The sequence below is a fragment of the Mustelus asterias genome, chromosome 21 (assembly GCF_964213995.1).
Source record: "Mustelus asterias chromosome 21, sMusAst1.hap1.1, whole genome shotgun sequence".
Taxonomy (NCBI): Eukaryota; Metazoa; Chordata; class Chondrichthyes; order Carcharhiniformes; family Triakidae; genus Mustelus; species Mustelus asterias.
Window position 1 is genome coordinate 30,025,340 of NC_135821.1, and position 16,616 is coordinate 30,041,955.

Genomic DNA, 16,616 nt, shown 5'->3' on the forward strand with positions numbered 1-16,616 from the left:
CCTTGGTTTGTCCACTCACTATTTTGGCTTCGGACAGGAGGAGCACCGGTTAGCAAAGTACCAGAGGGTAATCTTCATCAGTCTACCTTGAGCAGGGATTGGGTAACTCTGGGGTGGAAAGTGATTGGACTCTCGGGGAGAGTGGATTGTACAAAAACTGTGTAGAAGATTTTTATAAAATTAGATCACTCAACATCCAGTGACCTAAGCCTTGCGTGTAACATTTAAATGGTATTTATTTCCTGTGGGGTAATCTAATGATGGGCTAAGGTGTGTAATAGCATGAAAGGTGTAAAGCGTGGGAAGGAGAGTGAGATGGTTCGATGGTGTTAACCTTGAAGCCGGTGTGAGAGAGGAAGGATGAGATTCACAGGCGTGAGGTCCTGAGGGGCAATACAGTAAAATGGGAGCCCATGAGCCTAGGGGTGGCACAGTGGCACAGTGGTTAGCACTGCTGTCTCACAGCACCTGGGACCCAAGTTCGATTCCCGGCTTGGGTCATGGGATGGGTTAAATGGCGTTGGGTTAGGAAATGATTAGCTCCCTAGGAATATTTCTAGGAGTCAGCCCAGGCGAAGTGTGGGCCACAGTGTTCACAGCAGGCTCTTGAGAAACCCCAAAGTGAAGAAGATGCCACAGCCAGCACGGTGGCACAGTGGTTAGCACCACTGCCTCACAGCGCCAGGGACCCGGGTTCGATTCCCGGCTTGGGTCACTGTCTGTGCGGAGTCTGCACGTTCTCCCCGTGTCTGCGTGGGTTTCCTCCGGGTGGACTGAGGGGTTTCCTCCCACAGTCCAAAAGACGTGCTGGTTAGATGCACTGGCCATGCTAAATTCTCCCTCAGTGTACCCGAACAGGCACCAGAGTGTGGCGACTGGGGATTTTCACAGTAATTTCATTGCAGTGTTAATGTAAGCCTACTTGTGACTAATGAATAAAGTTTAAAAAAAAGTGATTCTGATGCCGTGGCTGGAGAGGGACAGAATGTGGAAGCTTTGGAGTTTAATGGAGGAAGGAGCGAGGGAGGTTCAGACGAGCAATGACTGTTGAAGGATTGGGGCATGAGGGAGGTACAAGGCAGCTGTTAACAGATAGGCTGAGGAGAGAGGCACTGATTGGTATCTGACCCAGGAACTGTACCAACATGGTAACAGTGACAAGCCCCAGACTCACCCTCAATGATGCCCCAGGGTGTTTTCCTGCCTAAGACTCTCTTCCCGTTTATTTGATATTCGGTGTCACTGCCGACAATGGCGAAGGGCATGGTTTCCTGCGAGATTGGAAAGAAAGACAACGCAGATAAATAATGAAAAGTAACTCCGCAACAACATCCAGAAAGATTGGAAATATGTAGCAGGGACAACTCTTACGAAAGATTCTCCACCCAAACTGGGTTGTTTCAGAGAGGGAAATTGATGCCAGATTAATTGTTTTCAGTTTTTTTTGTCCAAGGGGGATATGGGGATCAGTCAGGACCTTATTTAACGATGGAACAGACTCAAGGGATTAAATGGCCTCCTGCAGGCAGGAGTTTTTGCATGAGGTTTCCCATCCTGCCCTGTTGTCTGGTCAGCAGCCATTTAAAATATTTGTGGGGTGTTAATGGGGTAAGAGTGAGACTTCTGCCTTTATCGGGAGAGGACGTCCCACCTTAAAGAGTTGCTGGCCAATCGGACGTCCAGAAGCGCTGTAGTCCCAGCAGCGCTACATTCTGGCGGTGGCCACGTCTGGGACTACAACTGGAACCCAAAGGAGAGGAGTGAATGGAGGTTGGACCGAAGGTAAGCCCATGAGCATAGGGATGGCATGAGTTTACCCCAGTCCAACGCCGGCACCTCCACACCGAAGGTACATCCAGGCTATCAGGAGGGTCTGGCGGGCAGGACCCAACCAGGGGAGTGGGAAGGGGTGGGCTTGAAAGGCTGGGATGAGGGGACTGGGTTAGAGGAAGATTTGACCTTAGGGGGGGGCAGTGCCTTCAATGGGCATGGGACTTCCCAAAGTCCCTCTCAAAGGGACCCCACTCCCTTCCCAGACATCAGTTAGCACTGCTGCCTCACAGCACCAGGGACCCGGGTTCAATTCCAGCCTTGGGTCGCTGTCTGTGTGAAGTTTGCATGTTATCTTCGTGTCTGCGTGGGTTTCCTCCAGATGCTCCGGTTTCCTCCCACAGTCCAAAGATGTGCGGGTTAGGATTGACTATGGGGTTACAGGGATAGGGAGTTGGGGTGGGCCTGGGTAAGATGCTCTGATGGAGAGTCAGTACAGACTCAATGGGCTGAATGGCCTCCTTTAGCACTGTACAGATTCTATAGATTCTCTTGGCTCACATAGCTAATGCTACTGGGCTACTCATTTGGTGTCGGCCTCTCTCTGTCATGGGTATAACAGCAATGAGGGAAGGATCAGGCACTTTAGTGGCCATTAATTGGCCAAATAAGGGCCTCAATAGGCCCAGGATCAGCCTCCGCCACCCCCTCCTTGCCCTCCAGGGAGACAGGGTGGGGGTGGGCCAACTGCTACATGTTATGAGCCTCCCACCCACACACACACACACACACAGCCCCGCCGCTCCCCCCTCACCACCCCCCACCTCCCCACCCACACTCGCCACACCCCCCGCCCAACCCCATCTTCAAACCAGCTGGCTGGACAGCGGGGGAAGCAAAATGCTGTTCGGGAAGAGGGGGGAATTGTGAAGACAAATCCTGACCACCATAAAAGAGAGAGCGCCATAAGTCTGGCTCACCGAGTAGAGCCTGAGTTTGAGCATTGGTCAAGGAATTGTATTAGCATATCTCCTGAAAGATGTGCTGGTTAGGGTGCATTGGCCGTGCTAAATTCTCCCTCAGTGTACCCGAACAGGTGCCGGAGTGTGGCAACCAGGGGATTTTCACAGTAACTTCATTGCAGTGTTAATGTAAGCCTTACTTGTGAGGCGAATAAATAAACTTAAGAAAAGTAAGGCAGGGTTTGTGGTGGCTTCTGGGATTCTGCAATTGTAATTGCTGTGTTTATTAACACACAATTCGTCACGGCAAACCCTGCTGTGGTGATTCTGTGGCTCAGAGATCTCAGGCCAACCTACATCATAACACATATATTGTATAATTCTCAGCTTTATGAAGTTGTGCTCCAGGGTCAGCAGGCCTGCTGCAAAAGACAAGATCTCGAGGGTCACGACATCGCTAGGAATGAGGGACTTCAATACTTTTCTGTAATTGGTTTAATCACACGCCTGTACAGACACAGCCACACACAATGTACATACCTTTACAAGCCTGAATATACCTGGAGAGGCCCGCACTGTGGTAGAAGGGTCTGGCATATACAGGGTTAATGTGGGACCACCCACACAGCAACATGTGAAGACACATGACCCAGGCCCTGGGTCGGTATGGGGTTGAGCACAGACGGTTAGCTGTTACATTTGGATATAGTTACAAGTTTGTAAAACTTGCTGTTAAGATACAGTAGACTGGGAAGATGCATTCTGTAAGCAGCACCCTCCAAACACAAAGCTGGTTATGTGTCTCAGCTTGACATGGGCTCCGACTCACCCTGATCTTGTCATTTTCCATTTTATCTTCCATATCTTCATCAAATTCTCTCTGTGGGTAGAACTCAATGCAGTTTGCCTCCAGCTCCTTCCGAACCTGACAGGTCAAAATACCAAAAAACAAATCAAAGCCCTTAATCTTACTAATCCCGAAATAAACTCTCAGAATCAGGCTGCAAAGTCTACAATCCCCCACCGCCCACCCCTCTCTCCCCCCACAGTACAGTACAAACCCCCCTACAGAACAATCCAATCCCCTCTACAATCCAATCCCCCCGACAGTACAATCCCCTCTACAGTACAGTCCCCCCGACAGTACAGTCCCCCCGACAGTACAGTCCCCCCGACAGTACAGTCCCCTCTACAGTACAGTCCCCTCTACAGTACAGTCCCCTCTACAAGACAGTCCCCTCTACAGTACAGTCCCCTCTACAGTACAGTCCCCTCTACAGTACAGCCCCCTCTACAGTACAGCCCCCTCTACAGTACAGTCCCCTCTACAGTACAGTCCCCTCTACAGTACAGTCCCCTCTACAGTACAGTCCCCTCTACAGTACAGCCCCCTCTACAGTACAGCCCCCTCTACAGTACAGCCCCCTCTACAGTACAGCCCCCTCTACAGTACAGTCCCCTCTACAGTACAGTCCCCTCTACAGTACAGTCCCCTCTACAGTACAGCCCCCTCTACAGTACAGTCCCCTCTACAGTACAGCCCCCTCTACAGTACAGCCCCCTCTACAGTACAGCCCCCTCTACAAGACAGTCCCCTCTACAAGACAGTCCCCTCTACAGTACAGTCCCCTCTACAGTACAGCCCCCTCTACAGTACAGTCCCCTCTACAGTACAGTCCCCTCTACAAGACAGTCCCCTCTACAGTACAGTCCCCCCGACAGTACAGTCCCCTCTACAGTACAGTCCCCTCTACAGTACAGTCCCCTCTACAAGACAGTCCCCTCTACAAGACAGTCCCCTCTACAGTACAGTCCCCTCTACAGTACAGTCCCCTCTACAGTACAGCCCCCTCTACAGTACAGCCCCCTCTACAGTACAGCCCCCTCTACAGTACAGTCCCCTCTACAGTACAGTCCCCTCTACAGTACAGTCCCCTCTACAGTACAGTCCCCTCTACAGTACAGTCCCCTCTACAGTACAGTCCCCTCTACAGTACAGTCCCCTCTACAGTACAGTCCCCTCTACAGTACAGTCCCCTCTACAGTACAGTCCCCTCTACAAGACAGTCCCCTCTACAGTACAGTCCCCTCTACAGTACAGTCCCCTCTACAGTACAGTCCCCTCTACAGTACAGTCCCCTCTACAAGACAGTCCCCTCTACAAGACAGTCCCCTCTACAGTACAGTCCCCTCTACAGTACAGTCCCCTCTACAAGACAGTCCCCTCTACAAGACAGCCCCCTCTACAAGACAGCCCCCTCTACAGTACAGCCCCCTCTACAGTACAGTCCCCTCTACAGTACAGCCCCCTCTACAGTACAGCCCCCTCTACAGTACAGCCCCCTCTACAGTACAGCCCCCTCTACAGTACAGTCCCCTCTACAGTACAGCCCCCTCTACAGTACAGCCCCCTCTACAGTACAGTCCCCTCTACAGTACAGTCCCCTCTACAGTACAGTCCCCTCTGCAGTACAGTCCCCTCTACAGTACAGTCCCCTCTACAGTACAGTCCCCTCTACAGTACAGTCCCCTCTACAAGACAGTCCCCTCTACAAGACAGTCCCCTCTACAGTACAGTCCCCTCTACAGTACAGTCCCCTCTACAAGACAGTCCCCTCTACAAGACAGCCCCCTCTACAGTACAGCCCCCTCTACAGTACAGTCCCCTCTACAAGACAGTCCCTTCTCCAATGCAATCCTCTCTACACTCCCCAACGGGACAGGAAATCCAAATAAACATCTTCTCCGCTTATTGGAGTAATTTCAACACTGGACATGCTGAAGTTTCCAGAACATTTTGGAAATGTGTTTATTTCTATCCAGCTGCTATCTTTACCACTTTTGTGAAAGAGATTGTGAAAATTCCTGTCTGTTATATTTTAACACAATTCTTGACAGCTTTATTAAATTAGCACTGAACACCGAGCTGTTAGCCAGGAAACAAAAAATAGGAGACAAACTTTTGGATCTTATTATCTATCCTCTGGGTCTGAGAGGAACAGATAATGATATAAAAACAGAAAATGCTGGAAATACTCAGCAGGTCAGGCAGCCTCCATGGTGAGAGAACAGTGTTAATGTTTATGGTCGATGATGTTTCATCAGTCCTGGGAAATGTTAGAAATGTGACTGATTTAAGCAAGAATTTTTGATTTTTTGATTTGATTTGACTTATTATTGTCACATGTATTAGCACACAGTGAAAAGTATTGTTTCTTGTGCACCTTACAGACAAAGCATACTGTTCATAGAGAAGGAAAGGAGAGAGTGCAGAATCCAGTGTTACAGTCATAGCTAGGGTGTAGAGAAAGATCAACTTAATGCGAGGTAGGTCCATTCAAAAGTCTGATGGCAGCCGGGAATGATGGCAGTCGGTTGGTACGTGACCTCAGACTTTTATATCTTTTTCCCAAGGGAAGAAGGTGGAAGAGAGAATGTCCGGGGTGCGTGGAGTCCCTAATTATGCTGGCAGCTTTTCCGAGGCAGCGGGAAGTGTAGACAGAGTCAATGGATGGGAGGCTTGTTTGCGTGATGGACTGGGCTACATTCACGACTCTTTGTAGTTTCTTGCAATCTTAGTCAGAGCAGGAGCCATACCAAGCTGTGGTACAACCAGAGAGGATGCTTTCTATGGTGCATCTGTAAAAGTTGGTGAGAGTCGCAGCGGACATGCCAAATTTCCTTAGTTTTCTGAGAAAGTAGAGGCGTTGATGGGGCTTTCTTAACTATAGTGTCGGCATGGGGGGACCAGGACAGGTTGTTGGTGATCTGGACACCTAAAAACTTGAAGCTCTCAACCCTTCCTACATCATCCCCATTGATGTAGACAGGGGCATGTTCTCCTTTATGCTTCCTGAAGTCAATGACAATCTCCTTCGTTTTGTTGACATTGAGGGAGAGATTATTGTTGCCGCACCAGTTCACCAGATTCTCTATCTCATTCCTGTACTCTGTCTCGTCATTGTTTGAGATCCGACCCATCACGATGGTGTCATCAGCAAACTTGAAAATTGAGTTGGAGGGGAATTTGGCTGCACAGTCACAGGTGTATAAGGAGTATAATTGTGGCAGGATAAGGGGAGAGAGGAGGAAAGTGCAAATAGGAGGGGTTCTGATAGGCTGCTGATGAGAGATTAATGACAAAAGAGACGATGGTGTAAGGGTCAAAGTGGGAACGGTAAAGGGGCAAGTAAAAAAACGGAGGATCTTTCGAGAGGAGGTGTAAATAGCAACAGGAGATTCATGACTAATATCTGCTGCTTGAAAAAGTGAGGGCAGAGGTTATGATCTGAATATGTTGAACACAGTCTTGAGTCTGAGTTACTGTAAGGTGCCCAGTCAAAGGATGAGATTCTGTTTCTCGAGCTTGCTTTGAGTTTCCCACCTCCATTGTAGCAATCACCTAAATCTCCCGGAGAAAAAACTACAGATGCCGCCTCCTCACTGGGTTTACACAGAGACGGAGTGAGGGATGCGGTTAGGGAGCAACTCACCCTCAGTTTAAATTCGTGCCTCTCCTCCAGGGTCATTGTGTCAGCCTTTGCAATGACAGGGATAATGTTCATTATTTTTCCCAGTCGCTTCATGAACTCCACATCCAAGGGCCGCAGCCTAGAAAGACAAAGACATCAGTCAGGGACCTGTGGAGGGTGGAGCGGGGGGGTACAGGAGGATGCAGAGGATAATGCGGAGGTGGTGAGGGGGATGCGGAAGGGGGTAAGGGGGATGCGGAGGGGGTTGAGGGGGATGCGGAAGGGGGGTGAGGGGGATGCGGAGGGGAGTGAGGGGGATGCGGAGGGGGGTGAGGGGGATGCAGAGGGGGGTGAGGAGGATGCGGAGGGGGGTGAGGAGGATGCGGAGGGGGTTGAGGAGGATGCGGAAGGGGTTGAGGATGGGGAGGGGGGTGAGGAGGATAGGGCTGTTTGAGGTGGGAGGCTATGATTTAACCCTCATTGGATCGGATCCTGTCCTCTCCGTGAGCCCACACACCAGTGCATGGAAGCTATCAGACTGAACATTAACGGGTTGGAAGATCCTGTCCTCGGAGTTAAGAGGTGCTGGGGGAAATTTTGTCAGAGGCTACAGATGGATATAGATAGGCTGGAAATTTGGGCAAAGAAATGGCAGATGGAGTTCAATCCAGATAAATGCGAAGTGATGCATTTTGGTAGAACTAACGTAGGGGGGAGCTATACGGTAAATGGCAGAACCATAAAGGGTGTAGTTACGCAGAGGGACCTGGGTGTGCAAGTCCACAGATCCTTGAAGGTGACGTCACAGGTGGAGAAGGTAGTGAATAAGGCATATGGCATGCTTGCCTTTATAGGACGGGGCATAGAGTATAAAAGTTGGGGTCTGATGTTGCAGTTGTATAGAACGTTGGTTCGGTCGCATTTGGAATACTGCGTCCAGTTCTGGTCGCCACACTACCAGAAGGACGTGGAGGCTTTAGAGAGAGTGCAGAGGAGGTTTACCAGGATGTTGCCTGGTATGGAAGGGCTTAGTTATGAGGAGAGATTGGGTAAACTGGGATTGTTCTCACTGGAAAGACGGAGGATGAGGGGATACCTAATAGAGGTGTATAAAATTATGAAAGGCATAGATAGGGTGAACGGTGGGAAGCTTTTTCCCAGGTCGGTGGTGACGTTCACGAGGGGTCATAGGTTCAAGGTGAGGGGGGGGAGGTTTAACACGGATATCAAAAGGACGCATTTTACACAGAGGGTGGTGGGGGCCTGGAATGCGCTGCCGGGCAAGGTGGTGGAGGCGGACACACTGGGAACGTTTAAGACTTATCTCGATAGCCACATGAACGGAGTGGGAATGGAGGGATACAAAAGAATGGTCTAGTTTGGACCAGGGAGCGGCGCAGGCTTGGAGGGCCGAAGGGCCTGTTCCTGTGCTGTACTGTTCTTTGTTCTTTGTTCTATTGACCCCTTTTGTTGCTGAGATCTAATTCGGGATGGTACCATTACAGTCGCCGCCTCTCTTCTCTTCCTCGCTCAGCCTTTCCCATTTTACTTGGAGCCACCTCAATGGCTGATCACCTGTCATTCCCCCATTCCAATTCCAATCCTGTCGCAATGAAGTCTCTCAACACTACCAATGTTCCAGAGGACTTATTGGAGCAGAGGACCAAGGAGCCAGAGGAGGCCATTCTGCCTGAGGCCTGTCCCACTGTTCAAAAAGATCATGGCTGCTTTTGTTGTGGTCTCAACTCCCACTTCCTGTCTGCGCTCCATTACCTTTGACCCCCTTGTCGATCAAATGTCAGTGGAATTCAGCCTTGAATATATTTGCTGATCGAGCCTCCCCTGCTCTCTGGGACAGAGAATTTCACAGACCCTCTGAGAGGAAAATGCTTTCCTCGTCTCTGTGTTAGTGGGGAGACCACTTATATTTAACACAACAAAAACAGAAAATGCTGGAAAATCTCAGCGGGTCTGACAGCATCTGTGGAGAGAGAATAGAGCCAACGTTTCGAGACTGGATGACCCTTCGTCAGAGCTAAAGACAAGAGGAAATGGGATGAGATTTAAATTGTTGTACCGAAGGGGTGTCGGGGGCAAGGGGAGGGGGAGGGGGGAGCTGAATAGAGGGCTCGCGGTTGGAGGAGATGTGAGACATTGACAAAAGATGTCACAGACAAAAAGATAAGGGAATATAAATGGCGGTGATCATGGCTGAGAATGGTGCTAATAGCGGCACATTAAAAGATCAGAATGTGTCAATGACAGAACAGGGGCGAGCAGTGTCATAGAATAGAAACGCTACAGTACAGAAAGAGGCCATTCGGCCCATCGAGTCTGCACCGACCATAAACCCACCCAGGTCCTCCCCCCATATCCCTACATATTTACCCACTAATCCCTCTAACCTACGCATCGCACGACACTAAGGGCAATTTTTAGCATGGCCAATCAACCTAACCCGCACATCTTTGGACTTTGACAGTGTGTCAAAGGACAATCTGAGACAGGTAACAGATGGCCCGAATAGGCCCGGGCGGGGGGGGGGTGGGGGGGGGGGGGGGGTGGTGGGGGAGGGGGGGTGGGGGGGGGGGAGACATTGGTGAGGGAATAAAGATGCAAAGCAAGATATAAAAAATTGAAAAAATGAAACAATGGAAGAAATGGAAATAAATTCAAAACTACATAAAATAAATTGGTGGGAATGGGGTGAAGGTCGAGGAGAGAGTTATTTTTAAATTGTCTGCTGGTTCTAGTCTCTCCCACCCTGTCCCGTCCCCTCAATGTGTCTCAATAAAGGTCCCCTCTCAACCTTCTAGACTCCAATGGATACAGGCACAACCTGCTCGACCTCTCCTCAATAGCTAAACCCCTCATCCTCAGAATGGGTGGAGTGACCCTTCACTGAATGGCTTCCAATGCAATTACATCTTTTATTGGACAAATAAAAACCCATGTGTCTGCGTGGGTTTCCTCCGGGTGCTCCGGTTTCCTCCCACAGTCCAAAGATGTGCGGGTTAGGTGGACTGGCCATGCTAGATTGCCCCTTAGTGTCAGGGGGACTAGCTAGGGTAAATGGATGGGGTTGTGGGGATAGGGCCTGGGTGGGATTGTGGTCGGTGCAGACTCGATGGGCCAAATGGCCTCCTTCTGCACTGTAGGATTCTTTGATTCTGAAATAGTGCTAACCATTTTCTATTGCTACTAAAGTCAATCGCAAAGACATTCGTTCTAAGACAGTCAATGGATGGCTAATTCCATAAGCTTTTTCCACCAATCATCACTCTGTATTTGCACTGAAATGCCTCCATGGATGATTCCATGTTTGTTTTTGGTTAAACACGGCTCAGTGGGTGGCACTCTCTGGCCAGAAGGCTGTGGGTTCAAATCCCGTTTCAGAGACTGACTGACTCTCCAGTGCCACACTGAGGGAGTGCTGCACTGTTGGAGATGCGGTCATAGAGTCATACAGCACAGAAAGGGCCCTTCGACACATCGAGTCTTCTGAAAGATATTAAACTAAGACCCAACAAACCATCAGAGGAGGGTGTGGGGTTGGAGAGGGGGATGGTGGGAGGGGGGGTGGTTGTGGGGGGGGGGGGAGATTTCATTCCTGATCCTAGACCAGCAGGTGGTCTCCAGTCAGGGGTTTATAGTCCAGCGTGGATCATCCCTTGATCTCTACATTCTGTTGCAGAGAGTTGAGTGGATCAGCCCAGCATCCTCTCTAAGGTCTCAATCTGTATAGAGTACAGAGCCCATTATTACACACAGTATCCTCACTGGGTCCTATATACCCGATTATCACAATCTCTTGGCCTGTCTAGACCCTCCTGTGATAAAAACAAGGAAAGCGTTGTTTCCCTGAAAGGAACTCTTCAAATGCAGACAATAAAAATATAACAAAACTTACTCCAACTTACAAATCAAAGAAAGGATTTAATCATAGAAACCCTACAGCACAGAAAGAGGCCATTCGGCCCATCGAGTCTGCACCGACCACAATCCCACCCAGGCCCTACCCCCATATCCCTACATATTTACCCACTAATCCCTCTAACCTACGCATCTCAGGACACTAAGGGCAATTTTAGCATGGCCAATCAACCTAACCCGCGCATCTTTGGACTGTGGGAGGAAACCGGAGCACCCGGAGAAAACCCACGCCCATTACTCCAGTCTTGGGGCCTCGCCCTGGGCCACTCCAAGCTTCCCACAATTCCCAACAGGTTCTTATTTATAGTAAGTCAGCTGACTATCACATCACTCTGTAATTGGTTCCGTGGGTCAGCTGACCCTTACAGCTTGTTACCATTGGTCACATTCTATCTGAGTTGTCACCGGTTACATTCTAACAGGCGTTATCTCTTTTCATGCCTTTATGAGGTGTTGAGAGAGAGAGAGAGACAGAGCTGGTAGGTTAGACAGAGACTGTTTAGTGGGACATATTAAAGTGTTTGTTACATACGAGTGGCCGGTGGGTGAGATGAAGTACAAGCAGCAGTGCACCCGGGTGTCAGGAATCCGCTTCTTCCTCGAGATATTTGCTTCCTCCTTCAGGAACTTCTCGTACTGCTCACTGATGTACTTCTCGATTGGTTCCCAGCTGCAACACACCAAGGAAAGGTTAGAGCCAATGACCACACAGAGAATCAGGCCCTCCCTGTGAGGGGACAACGCTGACCCTGACTCCACACTCTGGGATATAATGTTCATTTGTCCTTCACTATTTTAACACAAGGGGTCATCCAGGTCAACACTTCAGCTAAAATAAAGAAGGGAGGAATTTCAGATAGCTGTGTTAAAGATTAGCATCTAAACATCCCACTCTGTACAGTTAGAAACATGAACACATACAAAATAGGGGCAGGAGTTCACCATTTGGCCCTTCGAACCTGCTATGCCATTCATAGAATCCCTACAGTGCAATAGAGGCCATTCAGCCCATTGAATCAGCACTGATCCCTTGACAGAGTATCTTTCCCAGGCTCTCTCCCCTGCCCTATCCCTGTAACCCCACACATTTACCCCACTAATCCATCTAAGCTACACATCTTTGGACACTAAGGGGCAATTTAGCATGACCAATCCACCCAACCGGCATAGAACATAGAACATAGAACATTACAGCGCAGAACAGGCCCTTCGGCCCACGATGTTGCACCGACCAGTTAAAAAAAAACTGTGACCCTCCAACCTAAACCAATTTCTTTTCGTCCATGAACCTATCTACGGATCTCTTAAACGCCCCCAAACTAGGCGCATTTACTACTGATGCTGGCAGGGCATTCCAATCCCTCACCACCCTCTGGGTAAAGAACCTACCCCTGACATCGGTTCTATAACTACCCCCCCTCAATTTAAAGCCATGCCCCCTCGTGCTGGATTTCTCCATCAGAGGAAAAAGGCTATCACTATCCACCCTATCTAAACCTCTAATCATCTTATATGTTTCAATAAGATCCCCTCTTAGCCGCCGCCTTTCCAGCGAAAACAATCCCAAATCCCTCAGCCTCTCCTCATAGGATCTTCCCTCCATACCAGGCAACATCCTGGTAAACCTCCTCTGCACCCTCTCCAAAGCCTCCACATCCTTCCTGGCATATCTTTGGACTGTGGGAGGAAACCGGAGCACCCGGAGGAAACCCACGCAGACACGGGGAGAACGTGCAAACTCCACACAGACAGTGACCCAAGCCGGGAATTGAACCTGGGTCCCCGGCGCTGTGAGGCAGCAGTGCTAACCACTGTGCCACCAAACTGCCCTTAATATGATCATGGCTGCTCCTCTATCTCAACATCACACTCCAGCACTCTCCCTATTTCCTTTGACGCTCTTGGAGTCTAGAAATCTATTTCCTTCTTAAATATATTCAGTGACTTGGCCTCCACTACTTTCTGTGGCAAAGAATTCCACAGGTTCACCACCCTCTGAGTGAAGAAATTTCTCCTTGTCTCTGTCCTAAATGGTCTACCCCATATCCTGAGACTGTGACCTCTGGTTCTAGACCCCCCAGCCAGAGGGAACAACCTCCCTGCATCCAGTCTGTCCAGCCCTGTCAGAATTCCATACGTTTCAATGAGATCCTCTCTCATTCTTCTAATACAGGCCCAGTTGACCCAATCTCTCCTCATCCGACAATCCTGCCATCACAGGAATCAGCCTGGTGAACCTTTGCTGCACTCCCTCTGAGGCAAGTATATCCTTTCTTAGATAAGGAGACCATCAGTACACACAGTACTCCAGATGTAATCTAACCAAGACTCTGTACAGCTGCAGTAAGACATCCTTGCTCCTGTACTCAGGCCCTCTTGCAATGAAGGTGAAAATACCATTTGCCTTCCTAACTGCTTGTGGTACCTGCATACTGGCTTTCAGGGGCTGATGTACAAGGACACCCGGGTTCCTTTGTACATCAACATCTCCCAATCAATCACCATTTAAATAATACTCGGCCATTCTGTTTCACTCTGCAAAGTGGATAACCTCACATTTATCCACATTTTACAGCATCTGCCATGCATTTGCCCACTCACTCAACTTGTCTGAATCACCTTGAATCCTCCTAACATCCTGCTCATTCCTCACAGTCCCACCAAGTTTTGTGTCTGCTGCAAACTTGGGAAATATTACGTTTGGTTCCCTCGTTCAAATCACTGATGTACATTGTGAATAGCTGGGGGCCCAAGCACTGATTCCTGTGGACAAAGAACAAAGAACAGTACAGCACAGGAACAGGTTCTTTGGCCCACCTGCGCCGATTACGTTCTCTTGTTTAGACCAACTGTTTATATCCCTCTATTCCCCGTTTGTTCATATGTCTATCCAGATAAGTCTTAAATGTCGCTAACGTATCTGCCTCAACCACCTCACTTGGCAGCGCATTCCAGGCCCCCACCACCCTCTGTGTAAAAAACGTCCCCCGCACATCTCCACTGAACCTTTCCCCCCTCATCTTGAACTTGTGCCCCCTTGTAATTGTCATTTCTGCCCTGGGGAAAAAGCTTCCAACTGTTCACCAGCCTGAACGAGTACGTCACTACAGTGACTGACTTCATCAGTAAGTGTGGAGAAGACTGTGTGCCAAAGAAGCAAATCCATGTGTTTCCCAACCGGAAACCATGGATGAACAGGGATATCCACTGCTTGCTGAAGTCCAGGTCTGAGGCGTCCAAGTCAGGCGACACTGACCTATACAAGAAAGTGAGATACGATCGAAGGAGATCCATCAAAGATACCAAAAGACAGTCCCGGACCAAGCTAGAGTCCCAGGCTAGCCACACCGACCCCCGCCGACTATGGCAAGGTCTGCAAGACATAACAGTCTACAAGATGAAGGCATGTAAAATCGCCGGCTCCAACACACCTCTCCCTGATGAGCTCAATGCATTCTATGCCCGTTTTGAGCAAGAGGTCAGTGACAGCATGCCCTCCACCCTGGAAGCCCTGGATGAACCTGTATCTGGGGTCACCATGGCAGATGTCAGAGCAGCTTTCTCGAAGGTCAACGCACAGAAAGCGACTGGCCCGGATGGGGTACCCGGACAAGCACTCAGATCCTGCGCGGATCAGCTGGCGGGGGTATTCACAGACATCTTCAACCTCTCTTTACAACAATCTGAGGTCCCTATCTGCTTCAAGAAGATGACCATCATCCCGGTACCTAAGAAAAGCCAAGCAGCGTGCCTTAATGACTATCGGCCAGTGGCTCTGACATCCATCATTATGAAGTGCTTCGAAAGGTTAGTCATGGCATGAATCAATTCCAGCCTCCCGGACTACCTGGATCCACTACAGTTTGCCGACCGCCGCAACAGGTCCACAGCAGACGCCATCTCCCTGGCCCTGCACTCAACCCTGGAACACCGAGATAACAAAGACACCGATGTCAGACTCCTATTTATTGACTACAGCTCAGCCTTCAACACCATTATTCCAACAAAACTCATTTCCAAACTCTGTGGCCTGGGCCTCGGCACCTCCCTCTGCGACTAGATCCTGAACTTCCGAACCCATAGATCACAATCAGTAAGGATAGGTAACAACACCTCCTCCACGATCATCCTCAACACCGGTGCCCCACAAGGCTGCGTCCTCAGCCCCCGACTATACTGCTTATACACCTATGACTGTGCGGCCAAATTCCCCTCCAACTCGATTTTCAAGTTTGCTGACGACACCACCGTAGTTGGTCGGATCTCAAACAATGACGGGACAGAGTACAGGAATGAGATAGAGAATCTGGTGAACTGGTGCAGCAACAATAATCTCTCCCACAATGTCAACAAAACGAAGGAGATTGTCATCGACCTCAGAAAGCGTAAAAGAGAACATGTCCCGGTTGACATCAAGGGGATGAAGTAGAAATGGTTGAGAACTTCAAGTTTTTACATGTCTGCATCACCAACAACCTGTCCTGGTCCCCCCCATGCCGACACTATAGTTAAGAAAGCCCCACCAATGCCTCTACCTTCTCAGAAAACTAAGGAAATTTGGCATGTCAGCTACGACTCTCACCAGCATTTACAGATGCACCATAGAAAGCATTCTTTCTGGTTGTATCACAGCTTGGTATGGCTCCTGCTCTGCCCAAGACCGCAATTACAAAGGGTCATGAATGAAGTCCAGTCCATCACACAAACCAGCCTCCCATCCATTGACTCTGTCTACACTTCCCGCTGCCTCAGAAAAGCAGCCAGCATAATCAAGGACCCCACGCATCCCGGACATTTTCTCTTCCACTTTCTTTCATCCGGAAAAAGATACAAAAGTCTGAGGTCACGTACCAACCGACTCAAGAACAGCTTCCTTGTTGCCATCAGACTTTTGAATGGACCTACCTCGCACTACGTGCATCTTTCTCCACACCTTAGCTATGACTGTGACACTATATTTTGCACTCTCTCCTTTCCTTCTCTATGAACAGTATGCTTTGTCTGTATAGCAAGAAACAATACTTTTCACTGTCTACTAATACATGTGACAATAATAAATCAAATCAAATCAAATATTCTGGTAAACCTTTTCTGTACTACTTCCAAAGCTTCCGTGTCCTTCTGGAAGTGTGGTGACCAGAATTGAACACAGTATTCCAAATGTGGCCTAACCAACGTTTTATACAACTGTAACATAATTTACCAACTTTTATACTCGATGCCCCGGCCGATGAAGGCAAGCATTCCGTATGCTTTCTTCACCACCTTTTCCACCTGTGCTGCCACAATTAGGGATCTGTGGACCTGTTCTCCCAGATCTCTGTGTGTTTATGCTCCTGATGGTTCTGCCGTTTATTTTATAGCTCCCACCTGAATTGGATCTACCAAAATGCATCATCTCGCATTTAGCCATCTGCCGTTTCTCCACCCAATTTTCCAGCCTATCCATATCCTGCTGCATTCTCTGACAATCTTCATC

General features: G+C 49.2%; 1 protein-coding gene across 3 annotated transcripts in view; it reads right to left on the bottom strand.

Annotated features, from left to right (window-relative positions):
* The window catches only part of septin3 (septin 3), a 102,229-nt gene that overhangs the window by 8,186 nt on the left and 77,427 nt on the right, over nucleotides 1-16,616 (bottom strand). For all 3 annotated transcript variants that reach the window (XM_078237681.1, XM_078237679.1, XM_078237680.1), the window contains exons 5-8: nucleotides 11,670-11,807; nucleotides 7,226-7,343; nucleotides 3,562-3,657; nucleotides 1,175-1,271 (exon numbers count right to left, since the gene is read on the bottom strand). In XM_078237681.1, the coding sequence (XP_078093807.1) occupies nucleotides 1,175-1,271; nucleotides 3,562-3,657; nucleotides 7,226-7,343; nucleotides 11,670-11,807 (449 nt within the window). The remainder of the gene's footprint in view (nucleotides 1-1,174; nucleotides 1,272-3,561; nucleotides 3,658-7,225; nucleotides 7,344-11,669; nucleotides 11,808-16,616) is intronic.